Raw genomic sequence first — 20,184 nt, 5'->3', positions numbered from 1 at the left:
TCGGCTTCCATACTAAGGGTTTGTTCCACTTAAAGTCGCAGTGTATAAAAGGCACATTGTGTACTGCTATATTAATATCTACTTATTGTATTTATTATTATGTGCGGTTAGGACTAGAGATGAGCGAATAGTCTAGATTCAAATACCTCGCTTCATAGGAATGAATGGGAGTGGCTGGCACTTAACCCCTTGCTTTTCGCCTGCTCCCATTCATTCCTATGGAGCGAGGTATCCGAATTAACACTAGTTAGGACTAATCTACCTGGGACAACCCCTTTAATACCTAATGTGACAGCCTTACAATGATGATACTATCCCATAGAATAACACGTTATATTCTGATATCTCCAGCCTGCAAACCTCTAAGATAAACTAGGAGGAGCCTCCCTCATGTTCATGTATATACAGAATTGGGTAACTCGGTTTGGCAACTCCTCTATGTAAATACATATTGAGAAACTGTTCATTTTGTAAATTAACAGGAATTCTCTTGGCCAATAACCCCGCTATATAAACAGCAACAAATCCTTTTCCACGGTATATATCCCGGAAGGAGAGGAGTGCAAGAAGACGACGGCCGGGCATGAGAAAGAGGGCACAAGATGTTACCTGTAATACTACTCAGCTACATAACACGTAAGTAACAGGAGAGATCCCAGGAGAAGTATAGAAATGACTGAGATTAGGAGCAGCGCCCATTAGGGGTACTCAGTGGGAACTTTTTTCACAAGGAGGTTCTTGGCTTGATACCGGTCTATATTATACTCCAGAGCTGTATTCATAAATCTGCTGTGGGCTATTGGAAACTGTCAGCAAGTTTGTCGTCAGACACTTCCTTACAAACTGATCTCCTATGATACCATTAGATTATTACCGCATGGTCCCTGGTGTGTCGCATACGCTTCCCAGCAAGCAGGCTATAAACAGGCATGAAACATGAAGAGCGCAGAACTGTGAATGCAGCTCTGGAGTACAATACAAGCTGTAGCTCAGGCTCCCAATGTGTTATTATATATATTGGGCAAACAATGTCTCCCTCCATTCTAATTCATTCCTTCCGATGCTTTTGCATGTTTTTTATTACCTCTACCCCTTTTTGGTTTTAGTGTCTGTTGCTGCCCCTGGATGTGACCCTGATAAAGTAGCCATTACCGGTGGTGAATATCGTCTGACCAATGGGACACATATTGGTAGTAGGGTGGAGTACACCTGTCCTGAAGGAAAGTACCCGCACCCGGCCTACTCACGGGAGTGCCAATCTAATGGGCAATGGAAGAATGAAAAAGTGAGGGCTGAATGTAGAGGTAAGTGACTGCACCCACTGAGCCCTGCCAAGATATAGAGGCAATAATCAGGGGCACAGCCATAGGGGGTCACACTAAGACCTTGGTACCTGCCGGGGATCGAAGGCTCCTCTGCCACAGAAGATGATGCCAGTATTATAACTGGTGCATGAGAGGTTGGGGGGAAAGATTGTGTTATGGGGTCCTGGAGCTTTAAGCTACTGCCAATAGAGAGTAGAATATATATGACTGTGTCACTGAGCAATATTGGGCTTGCCCCACAGATGATTCAGGAAAGGTTGACTTCTTCTTAAGCTTTGGGTTACAATACTTGTACCATTGTGCCCACCACTAGTACCGGCGCCCATACTCACCAGATCATTCTCATGTCCTATTTCTTCCCATCCCCCTCCAGTTGTGCAGTGCCCCAGACCAGTCCAGTTTGAACATGGAGAGTTCTTCCCCCGGAAACCAAGATATTTTGTGGGGGACGTTCTGCAATTTGAGTGCTGGGCAGGATTTCACATGTATGGACCAGAAAACCGCACATGTCAGGCAAATGGAAAATGGAGTGGAGAAGAAACGAAATGCGATAATAATGGTACGAATAAGGTCAAATATGTATTAATAATAATGTTATAGATAATAGAAGGGTAAATATATCATAAAGTGATCTAACAATAGATGTATCAGTAATAATATAGTAATAGATGATAAAATGGACAATAAATGCTGGACCTGCAACGCAACCTGCAAAGGAGAAGTCCAGGGTCAGAAGACATGGCATTATCAAAATGGAGCTGAGCTGCAATACCAGACTCAACCATGGATTAGTGTGGCGCTATTTATGGAAACAGCCTGTTTTTATAACCCTGTACTTCACCTTTTGACACGGCCTGTGTAACGCTGGACGGCACCAAGGATTATTTTCAGCCCATGGCCACAAACTACAATGGAAATGCCCTTCAGTGTGCTGTATACAAGTGGTTCATAAATGAATACAGAACCACAGATGTGAGTCCCTAAATAAATGCAGCCCCCATAAAAATACAGACCCCTCAATAAATATGAACCCCAAAATAAACATAAACCTCAGACACCCCCAAAAAAATACAGAAACCAAGATCAGACCTCAAAATAAATCTATCGAGCTCTGCTCACTGTTTTGAGAACCTGCACGGCCATGTGACCTTATCTGTGTAGGTCCTTCTACAGTGACAGAACCTGCCCATATATGGTCGCATCACTGATGCAGGACCTTCAACAGCAATAGGTCCTGCACACATTTGGGTTCATTGCACATCAGTGTCATGTTTTATTTTTTTACACATTTTGTGCAATAGAGTGCTGAAGATACAATGTGCGTTATACTTGTGTCTCTACCATCAATTTTGTTTTGCAAATGTGCAAAATTGCTTTTATTACATCTAGTGTGGTTGTGCTGTGGATGGCGGAAATGAATCTACGTTCTATTCTATGTCTCTTCTACTTGGACACAATAACTTTTCTGCTTTTCCTACATGACCTCCCCACAGTGGGAGACTGTCCAAACCCAGGGATTCCCATCGGGGCTACAAAAGTAGGGACTTCCTACCAGAGTGGCGACACAGTGACGTATGAATGCCAGCGAGGGCTGCGGATGTTCGGCTCCAAGGAGAGAACATGTATGAAGAACAAGCGCTGGTCCGGAGCAGAACCGTCCTGCAGATGTAAGATCCATCAGATCCCATTCTTAAAGGGGGTATCTAACTTTTAGAGAAGAGTGGCGCTGTTTCTGGGGAAGGAAATAACAGGCGCAGCTTTCTAATCTCCTACGTCCCATCTAGTTGTGATAGTGAGATCCCTGCTGGATGTTATAGGTGACGCTTTCCCTTCTTCCTCCCCAGTCTGGTATACATATGATACTCCTCCGGAGGTGGCGCAGACTTTCTCTGCCTCCATTTCTGAAATCATTGAAGCATCTGATCTGGATAAAGTAGAAGGTGAGAAGAGTCAATGACATGGACCCCACAATGGAGAATACCCAGGTTATAGCGGGTTACAGAGGTTATCCAGGACTTAAAATTGTAAACTTGTCCCAGTGGTTAGAAGTGAGCCGAACTACAATATCAAGCACAGTCACCGCAGAGATGTAGGGAGTACTGTGCAAAACTTTTAGACAGGTTTAGGAAAAATGCTTCAAAGTAAGAGTGAATTATAGGTAAACCCCATCAATATTTGATGTGACCTTTGCCCTTTGGAGGAGGAGGAGCCCTGATCTCATCATCGTCCAGTCTGTCTGGGATGATATGAAAAGACAGACGGATTGGAGCGAGCAACATCCACAAAAGATCTGTGCTTAGTTCTCCAGGACCTTCTATATCTTACAATGACCGCGACGTACTGAAGCCCTGACCAGCCATGATGGAGGGGCGCTAAGAGAAGGATTTCAACATCAAATATTAGGGGCCCCTACACTGTTTTGGCAAAGGGGCCCTCAATCGCCTCTCATACTAGGTCAGCTATATAGATACTGATATGTCTCCGTATATTTTTTCTCTTTCTTTCCAGAACGGAACATTTTTAGAGTGAGAAGAGACGGTGACATGAACATCTTCATTGTAATTGATACCTCTAGAAGTGTCGGAAAGAGAAACTTCGAGACCGCAAAGGAGGCCAGCATAGTGTTCATAGAAAAGGTACGGTCAACATATACAGGGTCATGGCCTCTGTCCGAGGAGGCTCCTCTAGGCTGGGACGGTCTCATGTCGGGTAGGACCTTGTGCATACCTCCCAACTTTTGAAGAACCGAAAGAGGGACACAATGTGCCACGCCCACTTTTATGTTGACTCCGCCCATTCTCATTAATTTTTCATGTGCCCACACACAGTATAATCCTCCTACAGTCACCCGTAAATTATATGTCCCCCCTGTATCTCTCCCCTAGATTCATGTCCCCTCCATCTCTGCCCCCAGATTCATGTCCCCCCTCCATCTCTGCCCCAGATTCATGTCCCCTCCATCTCTGCCCCCAGATTCATGTCCACTCCATCTCTGCCCCCAGATTCATGTCCCCTCCATCTCTGCCCCAGATTCATGTCCCCCCTCCATCTCTGCCCCCAGATTCATGTCCCTCCATCTCTGCCCCCAGATTCATGTCCCTCCATCTCTGCCCCCAGATTCATGTCCCCTCCATCTCTGCCCCCAGATTCATGTCCCCCCTCCATCTCTGCCCCCAGATTCATGTCCCCTCCATCTCTGCCCCCAGATTCATGTCCCCTCCATCTCTGCCCCCAGATTCATGTCCCCCATCTCTGCCCCCAGTGTCATGCCGTCCTCTCCATCTCTGCCCCCAGATTCATGTCCCCTCCATCTCTGCCCCCAGATTCATGTCCCCTCCATCTCTGCCCCCAGATTCATGTCCCTCCATCTCTGCCCCCAGATTCATGTCCCCTCCATCTCTGCCCCCAGATTCATGTCCCTCCATCTCTGCCCCCAGTGTCATGCGTCCTCTCCTTCATCTGCCCCCAGTTTCATGTTCCACCTCAGTGTATACATTAAACTTACCTTCTCTTCGCTCCTCCGCTGCTCTCGCCACGTCTCTCTCTCTCTCTCTCTCTCGCACACAGTTGTAGGCGCAATGTGACGTCATCACATCGCGTCTACATAGCGACTAGCCGGAATGCAGCGGCAAAGCAAGGAGCTGAGCTGTGACAGCTCCTTGCTTTAGCCACATATGTGTTCAACACAGTTGAAATCGGGACATACCTCCCTCCAATCGGGACCGCGAGACATGTCACTGGAATCGTGAATGTCCCGCGGAAGTCGGGACGGTTGGGAGGTATGCTTGTGTGAGACCATCTGCTGAATCCCCCCAATACGGTTAAAATGGAAACCTATATCAAATATATAGCACTGATTTATAAGCATCCAAAATGATGCTCAGATAGTAATGCCATAAGTTGTAATATAATACACCGCCATACAGTTGTATAAATCACACTGCTATATATAATACTGCACATAAATAAATATACTATAGTAGGGATATACAATGTGAATAAAAAAACAGCAATCAGTCCCCAAACTATACAAAATATATCAAATATACAAATATCACCTCTTATCCTGCTTTCAATGCAAATTCTAAAACTGAGTTATAATCCTAGAGCTCCTCTATATCACTATATCTTTACAGATGGCCAGTTTCGACTTCACCCTTCGTTATGGGGTCATCTCCTATGCTTCATTTGTAAAACCCATAGTGCGGCTCTCGGATGAGGACAGCACGGACGCTGAGGCGGTCATCAAGAAGATACAGACATTTCAATATTCAGGTAATGTCGCTCATGTCACTTTGTTAGTGGTGAGGTTATATAGTCACAGAACATCAGTCAGACACTTAAAGGGAACGTTTCACCAGAACCCTGCAGATAGATAGGTTACTGTCACCAGACCCAGCATATCACCCCAGTCCTGCAGATAGATAGGTTACTGTCACCAGAACCAGCATATCACCCCAGCCCTGCAGATAGATAGGTTACTGTCAACAGACCCAGCATATCACCCCAGCCCTGCAGATAGATAGGTTACTGTCACCAGACCCAGCATATCACCCCAGCCCTGCAGATAGATAGGTTACTGTCAACAGACCCAGCATATCACCCCAGCCCTGCAGATAGATAGGTTACTGTCACCAGACCCAGCATATCACCCCAGTCCTGCAGATAGATAGGTTACTGTCACCAGAACCAGCATATCACCCCAGCCCTGCAGATAGATAGGTTACTGTCAACAGACCCAGCATATCACCCCAGCCCTGCAGATAGATAGGTTACTGTCACCAGAACCAGCATATCACCCCAGCCCTGCAGATAGATAGGTTACTGTCACCAGAACCAGCATATCACCCCAGTCCTGCAGATAGATAGGTTACTGTCACCAGACCCAGCATATCACCCCAGCCCTGCAGATAGATAGGTTAGTGACACCAGAACCAGCATATCACCCCAGCCCTGCAGATAGATAGGTTACTGTCAACAGACCCAGCATATCACCCCAGCCCTGCAGATAGATAGGTTACTGTCACCAGACCCAGCATATCACCCCAGTCCTGCAGATAGATAGGTTACTGTCACCAGACCCAGCATATCACCCCAGCCCTGCAGATAGATAGGTTAGTGACACCAGAACCAGCATATCACCCCAGCCCTGCAGATAGATAGGTTAGTGTCACCAGAACCAGCATATCACCCCAGCCCTGCAGATAGATAGGTTACTGTCACCAGAACCAGCATATCTCCCAGTCCTGCAGATAGATAGGTTACTGTCACCAGAACCAGCATATTACCCCTAGCCCTGCAGATAGATAGGTTAGTGTCACCAGACCCAGAATATCACCCCAGCCCTGCAGATAGATAGGTTAGTGTCACCAGAACCAGCATATTACCCCTAGCCCTGCAGATAGATAGGTTACTGTCACCAGACCCAGCATATCACCCCAGCCCTGCAGATAGATAGGTTACTGTCACCAGACCCAGCATATCACCCCAGCCCTGCAGATAGATAGGTTAGTGTCACCAGACCCAGCATATCACCCCAGCCCTGCAGATAGATAGGTTAGTGTCACCAGAACCAGCATATCACCCCAGCCCTGCAGATAGATAGGTTACTGTCACCAGAACCAGCATATCACCCCAGCCCTGCAGATAGATAGGTTAGTGTCACCAGAACCAGCATATCACCCCAGCCCTGCAGATAGATAGGTTACTGTCACCAGAACCAGCATATCACCCCAGCCCTGCAGATAGATAGGTTAGTGTCACCAGAACCAGCATATCACCCCAGCCCTGCAGATAGATAGGTTACTGTCACCAGACCCAGCATATCACCCCAGCCCTGCAGATAGATAGGTTACTGTCACCAGACCCAGCATATCACCCCAGCCCTGCAGATAGATAGGTTACTGTCACCAGACCCAGCATATCACCCCAGCCCTGCAGATAGATAGGTTAGTGTCACCAGAACCAGCATATCACCCCAGCCCTGCAGATAGATAGGTTACTGTCACCAGAACCAGCATATCACCCCAGCCCTGCAGATAGATAGGTTACTGTCACCAGAACCAGCATATCTCCCAGTCCTGCAGATAGATAGGTTACTGTCACCAGAACCAGCATATTACCCCTAGCCCTGCGGATAGATAGGTTACTGTCACCAGATCCAGCATATCACCCCAGCCCTGCAGATAGATAGGTTACTGTCACCAGAACCAGCATATCACCCCAGCCCAGCAGATAGATAGGTTACTGTCACCAGAACCAGCATATCTCCCAGTCCTGCAGATAGATAGGTTACTGTCACCAGAACCAGCATATTACCCCTAGCCCTGCGGATAGATAGGTTACTGTCACCAGATCCAGCATATCACCCCAGCCCTGCAGATAGATAGGTTACTGTCACCAGAACCAGCATATCACCCCAGCCCTGCAGATAGATAGCTTAGTGTCACCAGAACCAGCATATCACCCCAGCCCTGCAGATAGATAGGTTACTGTCACCAGACCCAGCATATCACCCCAGCCCTGCAGATAGATAGGTTACTGTCACCAGAACCAGCATATCACCCCAGTCCTGCAGATACATAGGTTACTGTCACCAGAACCAGCATATCACCCCAGCCCTGCAGATAGATAGGTTACTGTCACCAGAACCAGCATATCACCCCAGTCCTGCAGATAGATAGGTTAGTGTCACCAGAACCAGCATATCACCCCAGCCCTGCAGATAGATAGGGGGAGCGAGGAGAAGGTAAGTTTAATGTGTACACTGAGGTTAAACGTGAAACTGGGGGCAGATGAAGGAGAGGACATGAATCTTGTGGCAGAGATGGGGGGACATGCATCTGGGGCAGAGATGGTGGGACATGAATTTGGGGGCAGAGATGGGGGAACATCTTACCTATCTATCTGCAGGGCTGGGGTGATATGCTGGTTCTGGTGACACTAACCTATCTATCTGCAGGGCTGGGGTGATATGCTGGGTCTGGTGACAGTAACCTATCTATCTGCAGGACTGGGGTGATATGCTGGTTCTGGTGACAATAACCTATCTATCTGCAGGGCTGGGGTGATATGCTGGGTCTGGTGACAGTAACCTATCTATCTGCAGGGTTGGGGTGATATGCTGGTTCTGGTGACAGTAACCTATCTATCTGCAGGGCTGGGGTGATATGATGGATCTGGTGACAGTAACCTATCTATCTGCAGGGCTTGGGTGATATGCTGGTTCTGGTGACAGTAACCTATCTATCTGCAGGGCTGGGGTGATATGATGGATCTGGTGACAGTAACCTATCTATCTGCAGGGCTGGGGTGATATTCTGGTTCTGGTGACAGTAACCTATCTATCTGCAGGGCTGGGTGATATGCTGGTTCTGGTGACAGTAACCTATCTATCTGCAGGGCTGGGTGATATGCTGGGTCTGGTGACAGTAACCTATCTATCTGCAGGGCTGGGGTGATATGCTGGTTCTGGTGACAGTAACCTATCTATCTGCAGGGCTGGGTGATATGCTGGTTCTGGTGACAGTAACCTATCTATCTGCAGGGCTGGGTGATATGCTGGTTCTGGTGACAGTAACCTATCTATCTGCAGGGCTGGGGTGATATGCTGGTTCTGGTGACAGTAACCTATGTATCTGCAGGACTGGGGTGATATGCTGGTTCTGGTGACAGTAACCTATCTATCTGCAGGACTGGGGTGATATGCTGGGTCTGGTGACAGTAACCTATCAATGTGCTCAGTGGGAGTTTCAACGGTTAGACCTTCACCAATTCCCTATTCTGTGGATATGGGGTGACTTGTGACCCACATACTGGATTCAGGCCTGTCACCTCCTGCCGAGTAGGGATTGCTTACATAGAACATCTCGCCCTGGAGGACCGGTCCTATATTACACAGACATTACTTCCAGGTTGGCCCCATATTCCAGTTGATCACCTGGAGGACCAGCATAATGACACTTTGTGGTCACCTTAGTGCCAGGAACCCTTTACAAGTTGGGTCTTTGTGGCAGGACTTCAATGGTTGAGTTCTAAAACCATTCAGCTTTGTAAGGGCCTGTAGACCATCTCTATTACTTCTTGTGTTTCTGACCTTCATCTTATTTGCTTTGTAGAACATGAAGATAAAACAGGAACAAATACTCAGGGTGGTCTGAGAGAAGTTTTCAATATGTTGTCTCTGCAACAACACAGAGACCCCAAAAAGTTCCTAGAGAAAAGAAATGTTATCCTTCTGATGACAGATGGTAAGTATCCGGCTGTAGTCGGGGGATCAGTGCTTGGTCCTTCTATCATCTCGGCCGCGCTTCTGTTTGTCAGTGACCCGTCTTCCTCCACAAATTCCCGGGCAGAGTTGGACTGACCCATCAGAAGGTTCAGTGGTGAGCCCAGGCTCCGACAATACAATAGGTCCTAAAGGTCCAGCACAAGATGACCTCATGTGGAGACGACTTGAGACAAGTTACCCCAATCTGCAGCCAGTGCTGTGTCCTTGCCCCCGCACTTCACGTCTCCACCATCACATTCATTGCCATCATGTCCTACTTACAGCAACTGTTTGTCACCCTTAGGGAAACATAACGATGGTGGAGACCCGACTGTGGAGGTGAAGCGGATCCGAGAACTCCTGGACATCAGGGATGATAATGATCGGGAAGATTATCTGGGTATGGAATATATATATATATGATTTATACTTCTGTCCGGATTTTATTGTCACAGTCTGAGTCTTTTCCTGTAGTTTTTAAAGGCTTCTTCACTGTAGTTTGATACCATCTCTTCTCCATTCATGTCAATGGCTCTGCCAAAGTCCAGTGCTCTGCTATATCCAGAGCTTCGATTGAGATGAATGTAGTTGGGGCGCACCTTTCTGATCACTGTTCCAATGAATCCAAAGGGGAGTCAACAGGGAGGAGTCTCAAGCTAAAGTATTTCACAAAATCTTCCTTATTGATCAATGCTATTGGTTGATATGAATCTGCCATCCTTGGACTTTTTCACATTTTTAATATCAATATCAAGACAGTCTCATAGTGAGATATCCTATTAGGGCCCCTTCACATGGAGGATACGCTGGCTGCTTTTTCCCATTCATTTCTATGGGGAGCTTGCGTATGCCGGCTCCCATAGAAAGCAATGGGACCTGTTTTAAACACTGCTGATTCGGAACGTTTACACGTTCAAAATCAGCCAGCGTATCCTCCGTGTGAAGGGGCCCTTACACCCTGCCGTCCTATTACACCCTGCTGTCCTATTACACCCTGCCGTCCTATTACACCCTGCAGTCCTATTACATCCTTATGTCCTATTACACCCTGCAGTCCTATTACACCCTGCCGTCCTATTACACCCTGCTGTCCTATTACACCCTGAAGTCTTATTACACCCTGCAGTCCTATTACATCCTGATGTCCTATTACACCCTGCAGTCCTATTACACCCTGCAGTCCTATTACACCCTGATATCCTATTACACCCTGCCGTCCTATTACACCCTGCCGTCCTATTACACCCTGCAGTCCTATTACTCCCTGCAGTCCTATTACACCCTGCCATCCTATTACACCCTGCCGTCCTATTACACCCTAATGTCCACCCTGATGTCCTATTACACCCTGCCGTCCTATTACACCCTGCTGTCCTATTACACTCTGACGTCCGATTACACCCTGCCGTCCTATTACACCCTGCCGTCCTATTACACCTTGCCGTCCTATTACACCTTGCCGTCCTATTACACCCTGATGTCCTATTACACCCTGCCATCCTATTACACCCTGCCGTCCTATTACACCCTGCAGTCCTATTACACCCTGCCATCCTATTACACCCTGCAGTCCTATTACACCCTGCCGTCCTATTACACCCTGCAGTCCTATTACACCCTGCCGTCCTATTACACCCTGATGTCCTATTACACCCTGATGTCCTATTACACCCTGCTGTCCTATTACACCCTGCATTCCTATTACACCCTGATGTCCTATTACACCCTGATGTCCTATTACACCCTGCTGTCCTATTACACCCTGCATTCCTATTACACCCTGCTGTCCTATTACACCCTGCTGTCCTATTACACCCTGCATTCCTATTACACCCTGCCGTCCTATTACACCCTGCCGTCCTATTACACCCTGCTGTCCTATTACACCCTGCATTCCTATTACACCCTGCCGTCCTATTACACCCTGATGTCCTATTACACCCTGCTGTCCTATTACACCCTGCATTCCTATTACACCATGCTATCCTATTACACCCTGCTGTCCTATTACACCCTGCCGTCCTATTACACCCTGATGTCCTATTACACCCTGCCGTCCTATTACACCCTGATGTCCTATTACACCGCGCTTCATGCTGCTGATCTTTCAGATTTCCCCCCTACATGTATGTGGAATGTCAGGAATGGTAACCCATAACGTAAAGATTTTGCCCTGATCTTTTGTAAATAATCTGTCCTTTAAAGGTCATATTTTATTAGCAATATTTATGAATATGCATCATGGCTGTTTGTAAGTAAACCTGGTAAATCAGGCCCCGCCTCCAGTGCACTTACGGAGTGATTTGCATATCAATTAAAAGATGATTATCTCTGCATTGCTTCATCAGTTTGTGGCCACGAGGGTATGTTTCTGCTCCTAATAAAGGCCCCTACACTGCACTATTATTGGTTTAAGGGGTATTTTGACTCCCTTTAATGATTTTACTCCTATATACAGATATCTATGTCTTTGGCATTGGTGATGATATAGATGAAGAGCACATCAATGATCTTGCATCCAAGAAAGATCCTGAGAAGCATGTCTTCAAGACAGAATCTGTAGATCGTATGAGGGAGGCCTTTGATGAAATGTTAGGTAAGACTATTTCCACCTGTCCCTCCATATTGGTGATGATGTCATTGTGTCTGCCGGTGCGGAGCACCAATATGGTAAGGGGCGCAATCAAGTATAGTAATGGCTGTTTAGAGGGTTTGAGGGTCTACAGACTTATGTGACAAGGGTCATGCCAAGTTCTCCTTTATGTGCCAGTGATGGGGATCATTGGGGTTCAGTCTCTATGATGGGATTTGGGCACCGACCATATTTTTCCCTCTGTGCATTTACTTCTTGTCTCCACTTACTATTAGATGAGGCAGAAGTTCTTCAGAGGTGCGGACTTTCCAAAGAACCATCTAAAGATGAAGGAGTGGAAGTAACGTATCCCTGGATTGCTAAAATTACCATCAGTGTAAGTGGCCACCACCGAGCTCCTGCTGGGGTATAAATGTACCGCTTGTCGCTGGTTCACGTTAGTGTCGCCTCTCCGTGTTCGGGTCGGTGGGTGAACCAGAACAACAGTAAAAAGGACAATTTTTTTTTAAATTGGACAAGCCTTTTTATGAGGAAGACCCAAGTATCTGATTATGTGCAAATCAATGTGACTTGTGTGAATCAAGGTGACTTGTGTGAAAATTCTGCTGCGATAAAATCAGTAAATCTCCTCCGCAGTGTCCCAGTGCTAGAAGACCATGCGCATGACGTGTCGGCCGTAGGTTATATGTAATGTTATACCTGGTACTAACCGCGCCGATTAATACTTGTTCTATTTGTTTCTTAAAACGAAGCGTCCAGGATCTGAAGAAAGATGTAAAGGATCAATTGTGAGCAAATCTTTTATCTTGACTGCCGCTCACTGCTTCCATCTAGATGAAGAACTCCATCACATCACTGTCAGGGTTGGAGGTAAGTACTCCCATCAGATACATATAACCACTTGCTGTTTCCAACTACAACCTCCAACGTGTTCTCTAAGCAGGATACGAGCATTTTGGAGACAATCCTATAGAACTGAGACACTCAGGACTACCTAGGTTTCTCCTTACCCTACTTACCTTTATTGTAGACAGGTCACTGAAAGTGAAGAGTCTCTACCGACATGATAAGTACGACCCACTCGGCAAGCGGGACAAGATGGTGGAGAAATCCTTTGACTATGACTTGGCTCTCATTGAACTGGGAGAGAGGATTCAGTATTCCAGAAAAGTCAGGTAAAATAAGTGAAGATTTCTGATTTCTCACTGGGCAACATTGGACAAAAAACCTTTATCCTGGGGACACAAGTTGCAGAAACAAAGCTTTTGGTTGCAGATTTTGCAACCAGGCATGGATTGAGCCGGAGGTAGACGTATAAGAACTTCCTATCACAACAAAATCTACAACACAAAAAACTACTTTTCTGCAACATGGGGCGTCATCCCTAATTGCTGTTGACATGATGGCCCAGTTGTGTCCACCTCGACTGGCTTTTGGGTACTGGGCCTGGTAGTGTTTATGGAGCACTGTGGTTGTGACTGTTATGGAGGCACCAAGGTTGGATGTGCTATGAGTCACCGTGGCTTGTATGGTTATAGGGAGAGCATAGGGGCACTGGGGTAAGAACTTTCATGAGACATTGGGAAAAGTCCAAAAACTGTTCCTCACAAATAATATATCAGCATTATTGTGAAAAATAGTCGTATAATAGAAATCTGCAGATACAATGTCAATAAGCTGCCACAAAGCCATTGTCTCTATTGCAAAAATTGCAATAGAGAAGACATGTCTAACACATCTTGCCGTTCCTACAGACCCATCTGTCTTCCATGTACAACAGGGACGTCCTGGGCTTTAAAACAACGAGGGATAGCGGTGACATGCAGCGACCATGGTGAGTGACGGAAGGAAAGACTAAACATGTTAGATTAATGTTCTTCTATCTACACTGGACGGCCCATTTATTAGAGACCCCCATCTCGTAGGACATTGGAGCTCTTTTTGCCTTCAGAACTGCACCCAGGCTGTGCCAAGAAAACCTTCCCCATAAATCTGAACTATTCTCATCTGACAGGAAGGGTTCATTGATTCCTGCTGCTCGTGCCAAATTCTGCCCATCCTATCACAATGGCGCCTCAGAAACCTGGATCCATCTGACCAGGCCATACTTCTCCTCTGCTCAGGGATACAGTATTTGCTCTTTCGCCCCTGCAGTCTTGTCCTTCTCTCTCCCTTAGGCATTGATGACGCTCGTGCGGGTCATCCTTAGAGATGAGAGAATTTTTCAAAAATTCGATTTGGCCGCTTTGCCGAATTTTCCTAAACAATTCGATTTAATCTGAATTAATTCGGTTGCAGGGAGTCTTTAAAGAGGTGTAGAACATTGTGCCCTGCATGGGGCGTCTGGTGGTAGTGAAACAATACAGTGAGTCGGTAAGACACGCACATGACTGGCGTCGCTCTTAGAACCGCTGTTCTTCTTCAATACTGTGTATAAATTCCTCCATATCCTTTCCATTCACTTCTAACGCTCTTTCCCTGGACTCCGATTGAGCAAAGTATCAGATTTCATGTCTTTTCTATTACATTCCCTAGCGCCTGCTGATGTCTCTCCCTGCACTAAGTACACTGGAAAATATCTGAATCCAAGATGGCGGAGAGTATTTATAGGGCTGCTGATTGTCTGCATGCATGGCATTGTGGGTGATCCCGCGTTCCCAGAGTTCTCCTTGTCCTAACATGTGCAGCAGCCATTTTAGGAAAAAATATATATAATTGGGGGGCCGACAACTGGCCCGGCAGGGATCAGCTGTCCTCGTCTGTGTACTATACAGTGCGCAAAGCAGGAAACAAATGGCTCCATGTCCTGTATAGTGTCCGGGGGCCATTACTGTAGCTCTGCTCCAATTGGATGCAGCCCCAAACAGTTGATCCATGTGGGGTCATGTCCATCTCTGTTCCATATCAAACCCCTTGGGGCTTTGATAAAAAGGGATGGTCCATGCAAAAATTGTCATCACGTGCAATGGAGGCCACATCAATCTGCTTTCCGTCAATGCTCCTTTGTAGTTGGTGGCCGGAGACAGGCTCACCAGGTCTACAGTGCAAATGTCACTGAGATATGGGAAATGTAAAAGTTCTTGTGCCCATAACATTTTCTATGTTGCAGAGAAGACGCTGCTCTCCTCAGGACTGGTCAGGGCCATGTTTGTTGCAGAAGAAAGGGAGAGGCAATATGAAGGGAAGAATGTGCTCATAAAGCGCGGGAATAAGGTGCGGACAATGAGGAATAAGGACATTGTGTACGGGCAGATTGTACATGGACATAACGCTGCTGTATCTTACAGTCTGTATTATGGACCCAGATCTGTGCAGACTTGTCTTACAGCCATGTGAAACCAGATATAAAGTATTTTTGAGATTTTTTGGATTTTTTTTAATTTGAATCAATTTTACTCCTGATTCCCTGCATAGACCTATGTTTTCTATCAAACACGCTAGCTACCTGCAGCTGACACTAGAGGGCGCTTAGCGGCTGACACTGAACTCAATAACACAGCAAACTCTTGAGCTCCCTCTATCTGCAGTGCCAGGTAGACAGAATTTCATTATTAACCTCTTCCTGCCATGGTCATTTTTTATTTATTCATTTTCCTTTTTTTGCTCCCCACCTCTCTAAGGCCATACATTTTATTTTCTGAGATGTGCGGGGGCTTACGTTCTGGTGATGTCATTTAATATTCCGTACAATGTATTGAGAAGCTCAAAAAAACTGCATTTTCACCATTTTGTTCGGGTTTTGATTTCAACCAAAATTTTCAGTGCCATTACAGCGATATTAAATTTACAAGGTTTTTATTAAGTTTTAACAATCCAAAAGTTTAAACAATAAAAAAAAATTCTTGGAGTTCCCATTTTGTGACACCCGTACCTTATTTATATATATTTCTGTGTACAGAGATGGATAAGAAGATGTTTTGGTTTTTTTTTTTTATTTATACAACTTTGGGACTTGTTTTTTTAGTCAAATTTTTAGGGTTGGCAAAATACAGCAGTTCGGCCATTTTGATTTTCTTTCCTGCTACAGTGTTAAAAACATCTTTGTTTGTAGATTGGGCATTATTGAATGTGGAGATATCTAATGTGTAAGGGGTAAATTGGTTGTCCAGACCTATCTGGCTATGGGACCGATCATGGAGTGACGTCTGGCACCCGTCCTATACACAATACAGCGCTGTCCCCCATATAGTGGTCAAGCACCGGTACTGCAGCTGAACTCCCATTGAAGTCATTAGGAGCGGACCTGCAGTGACGGCGCCCGGACGTTATACAGGGGACAGAGCTTTCTGCTTCCAGCCCTGTATTGTGTACAGGAGACATCAGAGATGGCACTATATAGTTGATTGGTCCAGGGGCCTGGTGTCAATTATTGATGGACTATCCTAAGAATAGACCGTGACCACCTTAACCCTAGACAATCCCTTTTATCACGTTATGCCACCACCAAAAATGAATACATTTTTCTCAAGGTATCATGTGCCATTACAAAAGGCAACTTTTTCCATTAAAAAAAAAAACCCAAGCCCTCATATGGCTGCAAGAACAGAGAAATAGACATTTAAGGTTTTCATAAGACAAGGGTGAAAAAACAAAATTGCTGAGTCCTTAATGTCCCAAGGGGTTAAGGGGTCAATGTCAGAAAAACCAAGACCTTGTACGTTCACAAAATCCCTTTCTCCTCCACAGAGACTCACTTGTCTAGAAGATGCCAAAAAGCTAGAGAAATTCCAGAATATTCCAGACATTAAAGATCTGATCACTGACAACTTCTTCTGTACCGGGGGGACAGAACCTGAGGTGGATCCACAAACCTGCAAAGGTAAGTCATCCTCAAACTTTAAGTAACTTTCCATGACAACTTTTCATACGGTACGTCCAATCCCACCACCAACCAGTAGGCCCTGGGCTATGTTCACACCTGTATTTAGGCTGTCTGTTGTTCTGGTCCATCAAAGGACTAGAACAACGGACAGATGTGCTGTTACAAGGCAGAGCCCAAGTATAACGGGGTCCATTGGGTGTCTGTAGTTTAATAAAGTGAAATTGTCTGACAAAGTTGTGTTTGCCGGAGATTTCCATCCACTGCTTCCATCCTTAGATTAGTTGGCTTTCCCACCACATGTTTTATGGTTGAGACCACCAGCCACCATTGCTTATGTGATACCAAAGCTGCCATATATGAACAATTATGGTATACGACCTAAACTCATCCTAGTCATCTTGTCTTCTTACCCCAGATGATGCCGGAGGTCCTCTTATCGTACGTTTCAGACAACGTTACGTTCAGGTAAGTGGCTGTCATATACTGTAGCAGTTCTTGGGTTTTTGACTGGATTTTGGACATTGTCCAAGTGCAATTTAATAAGATGTAATGGCGTATTCATGGGAAGCCAAGCAGCCAAGAGCCAGACCTACACTATGTTTGTGCCCAGACTCCAGTTTCGCTGTAGATTTAATATCATTTGTACCAGTTTACAGATGTTTTATCTGTTTTTCATGGCTGTTGCTCTTCACAATCAGGTGAGTATAGCCTAAGACAGGACTAATGTCCTATTCTTATTATAGTTCATCAATATCTATCGCTTGCACCCCACTAATGTAACTTGAAGCTTCTGAGCCATGGTGCAATATGATGAGTGAACCGGCTCATAAGGAATTGGTTTCATTATGAGACTTTCAAATATTTTGGGTTTCCCAGAATATAATAATCTGAGGCCCCTGGAAGGTGCAATGTCTTCAGCTTTTTTCTGTGACGTTATGGGTCTTGGACATCTTCTGGTCTTTTCTGTGATATCATGGGCCCTGGGGTTACCACTGAGATCGGTTATCGGTCTTCGTTAATCACATGGGATACTTCAACATCATGACACTTGTATCCATTGCCAAGGCTGTCGGCGCACACAGTCTTTTTGTTCCTGCTACATTGCATTGAGCTAAAGTCATACATGGATCCATCAACCATTGATTTTGAATCCACTTCTGGCCTTTGGTCACAAAAACTTCCACAAACAGACCAGTGTGACTCCGGCCTTAGGTGCTTTTGTTTGTACTGACATCTCCTTTCCCCTTTAGGTCGGCGTTATCAGCTGGGGGACCATCAACAGCTGTGCTGGAACCAAAAGAAGACCTGGACTGGTGCCGCCGCTGTCTCGGGACTTCCATACGGATTTGTTCCGTGTGTCAGATTGGCTAAAGAATAAGCTGAAAGAGTTAGAATTCTTGAACTAAAACTTCCAGAGGATGGCGCTATTGGCTATTGGAGCCACTGACCTCTTCCAAATGTTGGACTGGCTAAAGGAAAAGTTGTCTGATTTGGAATTCCTGAATGAATCTTCCAGACAATGGCTGCACCATATACACTGTCCAATCTAGCTTTCACGAAAATGTAACACAACATAGGAACTTCTGCACCGATACAATAAATGTATTATCACAATTCTAAGAACGTTCCCTTGTATTAACCCTGTTGATCCTCTGTGCCGCTGGAATGAGTCTGCGGAGCGGCTGGTTACATACACAATATAGCCAGGTCTTTTTGCGTAGCTTGTATTAGAATGTATTCAGACATTGATCTTAATTTTTTTTTAAAATGCATGCTGTGGTTTTCACAGTATAAACCTGTTACATACAGTCATGGCCAAGTCATGGCACCCCCTGAAATTTTTGAAGAAAATTGAAGTATTTCTCACAGAATATTATTACATGTAATTATACATTTTATTATACATAGGTTTATTTCCTTTGTGTGTATTTTACAGAAATGAATGCGCAGCTGATGGTGAAAGGATAAAACTACAATTTTTCCAGAAATAGTTAATTTCAGTGAGTAACATGTTGTACCCGGCTTGTATCAGAGAAGAATAATATCCGCTTAACAGTTTTTGGAGTGTGTACCTGCTGACATAATCTGGGCACAACATATCCGGCATTGAAATGGCGAATCTCTGGAAAAATTGCAATTTTCACTTTTCATTATGAACTGCGCATTCATTTCTGGAAATTAAATGAATACTCAAATAATTAGATTAATTATTTTAACACCCAACGGTTAAAAATTCTCGCTACGCCACTTGATAAATTATTACAATGGTGTAGTTTCCAAAATGGGGTGACATGTCTGCAGATTCCACTTTACTGGCAATTAAGGGGCTCTGCAAAAGTGGCATGTCGTTCCAAAACCAAACTGTGCTCCAAAAACCAAACAGCGCTCCTTCCCTCCTGTGCCCAAACAGCAGTTTATACCCACATATGGCATTGTAAAGTAGGTTATCCGGGGTACAACAATGTCATACATGTGAGAATAAACTGTCATTTGGGCACACAGCAGGGTGCAGATTGTTATATTGTATATTGTAGAATATTAATTACCTTATGTTAGTTTTTATTAATTTTTAGCTGTTTTATATATATATATATATATATATATATATATATATATATGATTCATTTTAAAATGGTAGGGGCATTTTTGCGGCTTTATACATATATTAATTTTTTTAAAGGGATCATTGGATTCCCTTTTTTTCTAACTAACATGTAGGAGTAGCCTTAAGAAAGCTATTCTTATCTTACCTTTAGATATCTTCTTCGTGCCGCCGTTCGGTATATAATCTGGTTTTCTTTGGCATGCAAATGAGTTCTCTTGCAGCACTGGGGGCGGTCCTCTGTGCTGAAACAGAACTGGGGGCGTCCCCAATGCTGCGAGAGAACTCTCCAGCACCACCTCCATCTTCTGCAATGGCCTCTCCCTGTGTCTTCTTCCGTCCTGGGTTTCAATCTTCTAGGCCTCGGACCTAAGGCAAAGCAGACTGCGCATGCCCACGGCCACAAGAAAATGGCTGCTTACACCAATTTACTGATACTGATGCTTTTTTTTTATTGGCTGGTACCTGTTGTAATGCCCTTGGAAGGCCAAAGGAAGCAGATGTGGCTGTGAGCATGAGCGGGGATCTGTAACTGAGGCCTCCAAAAAAAGTGAACCCTCCAAAAATACTGCT

The 20,184-nt window shown here is 45.2% G+C and overlaps 1 protein-coding gene across 1 annotated transcript; it reads left to right on the top strand.

Annotated features, from left to right (window-relative positions):
* The first annotated feature begins 593 nt into the window (after positions 1-593).
* Positions 594-18,415, top strand: LOC142184735 (complement factor B-like). Its single transcript, XM_075259791.1, has 18 exons — positions 594-636; positions 1,107-1,304; positions 1,699-1,884; positions 2,819-2,992; positions 3,170-3,265; positions 3,834-3,961; positions 5,462-5,600; positions 9,443-9,574; positions 9,899-9,994; positions 12,053-12,190; positions 12,463-12,563; positions 12,940-13,057; positions 13,218-13,362; positions 13,942-14,021; positions 15,297-15,400; positions 16,874-17,006; positions 17,425-17,474; positions 18,260-18,415. Exons 1-18 carry the CDS (start codon positions 603-605, stop codon positions 18,413-18,415), a joined length of 2,208 nt encoding a protein of 735 aa, XP_075115892.1. The 5' UTR covers positions 594-602.
* The last annotated feature ends 1,769 nt before the right edge of the window (positions 18,416-20,184 follow it).

This window comes from Leptodactylus fuscus, chromosome 11 (genome assembly GCF_031893055.1).
Source record: "Leptodactylus fuscus isolate aLepFus1 chromosome 11, aLepFus1.hap2, whole genome shotgun sequence".
NCBI classification, from domain to species: Eukaryota; Metazoa; Chordata; class Amphibia; order Anura; family Leptodactylidae; genus Leptodactylus; species Leptodactylus fuscus.
The sequence above is the reverse complement of the archived record's forward strand: the minus strand, read 5'-3'. Positions and strand labels throughout refer to the sequence as shown.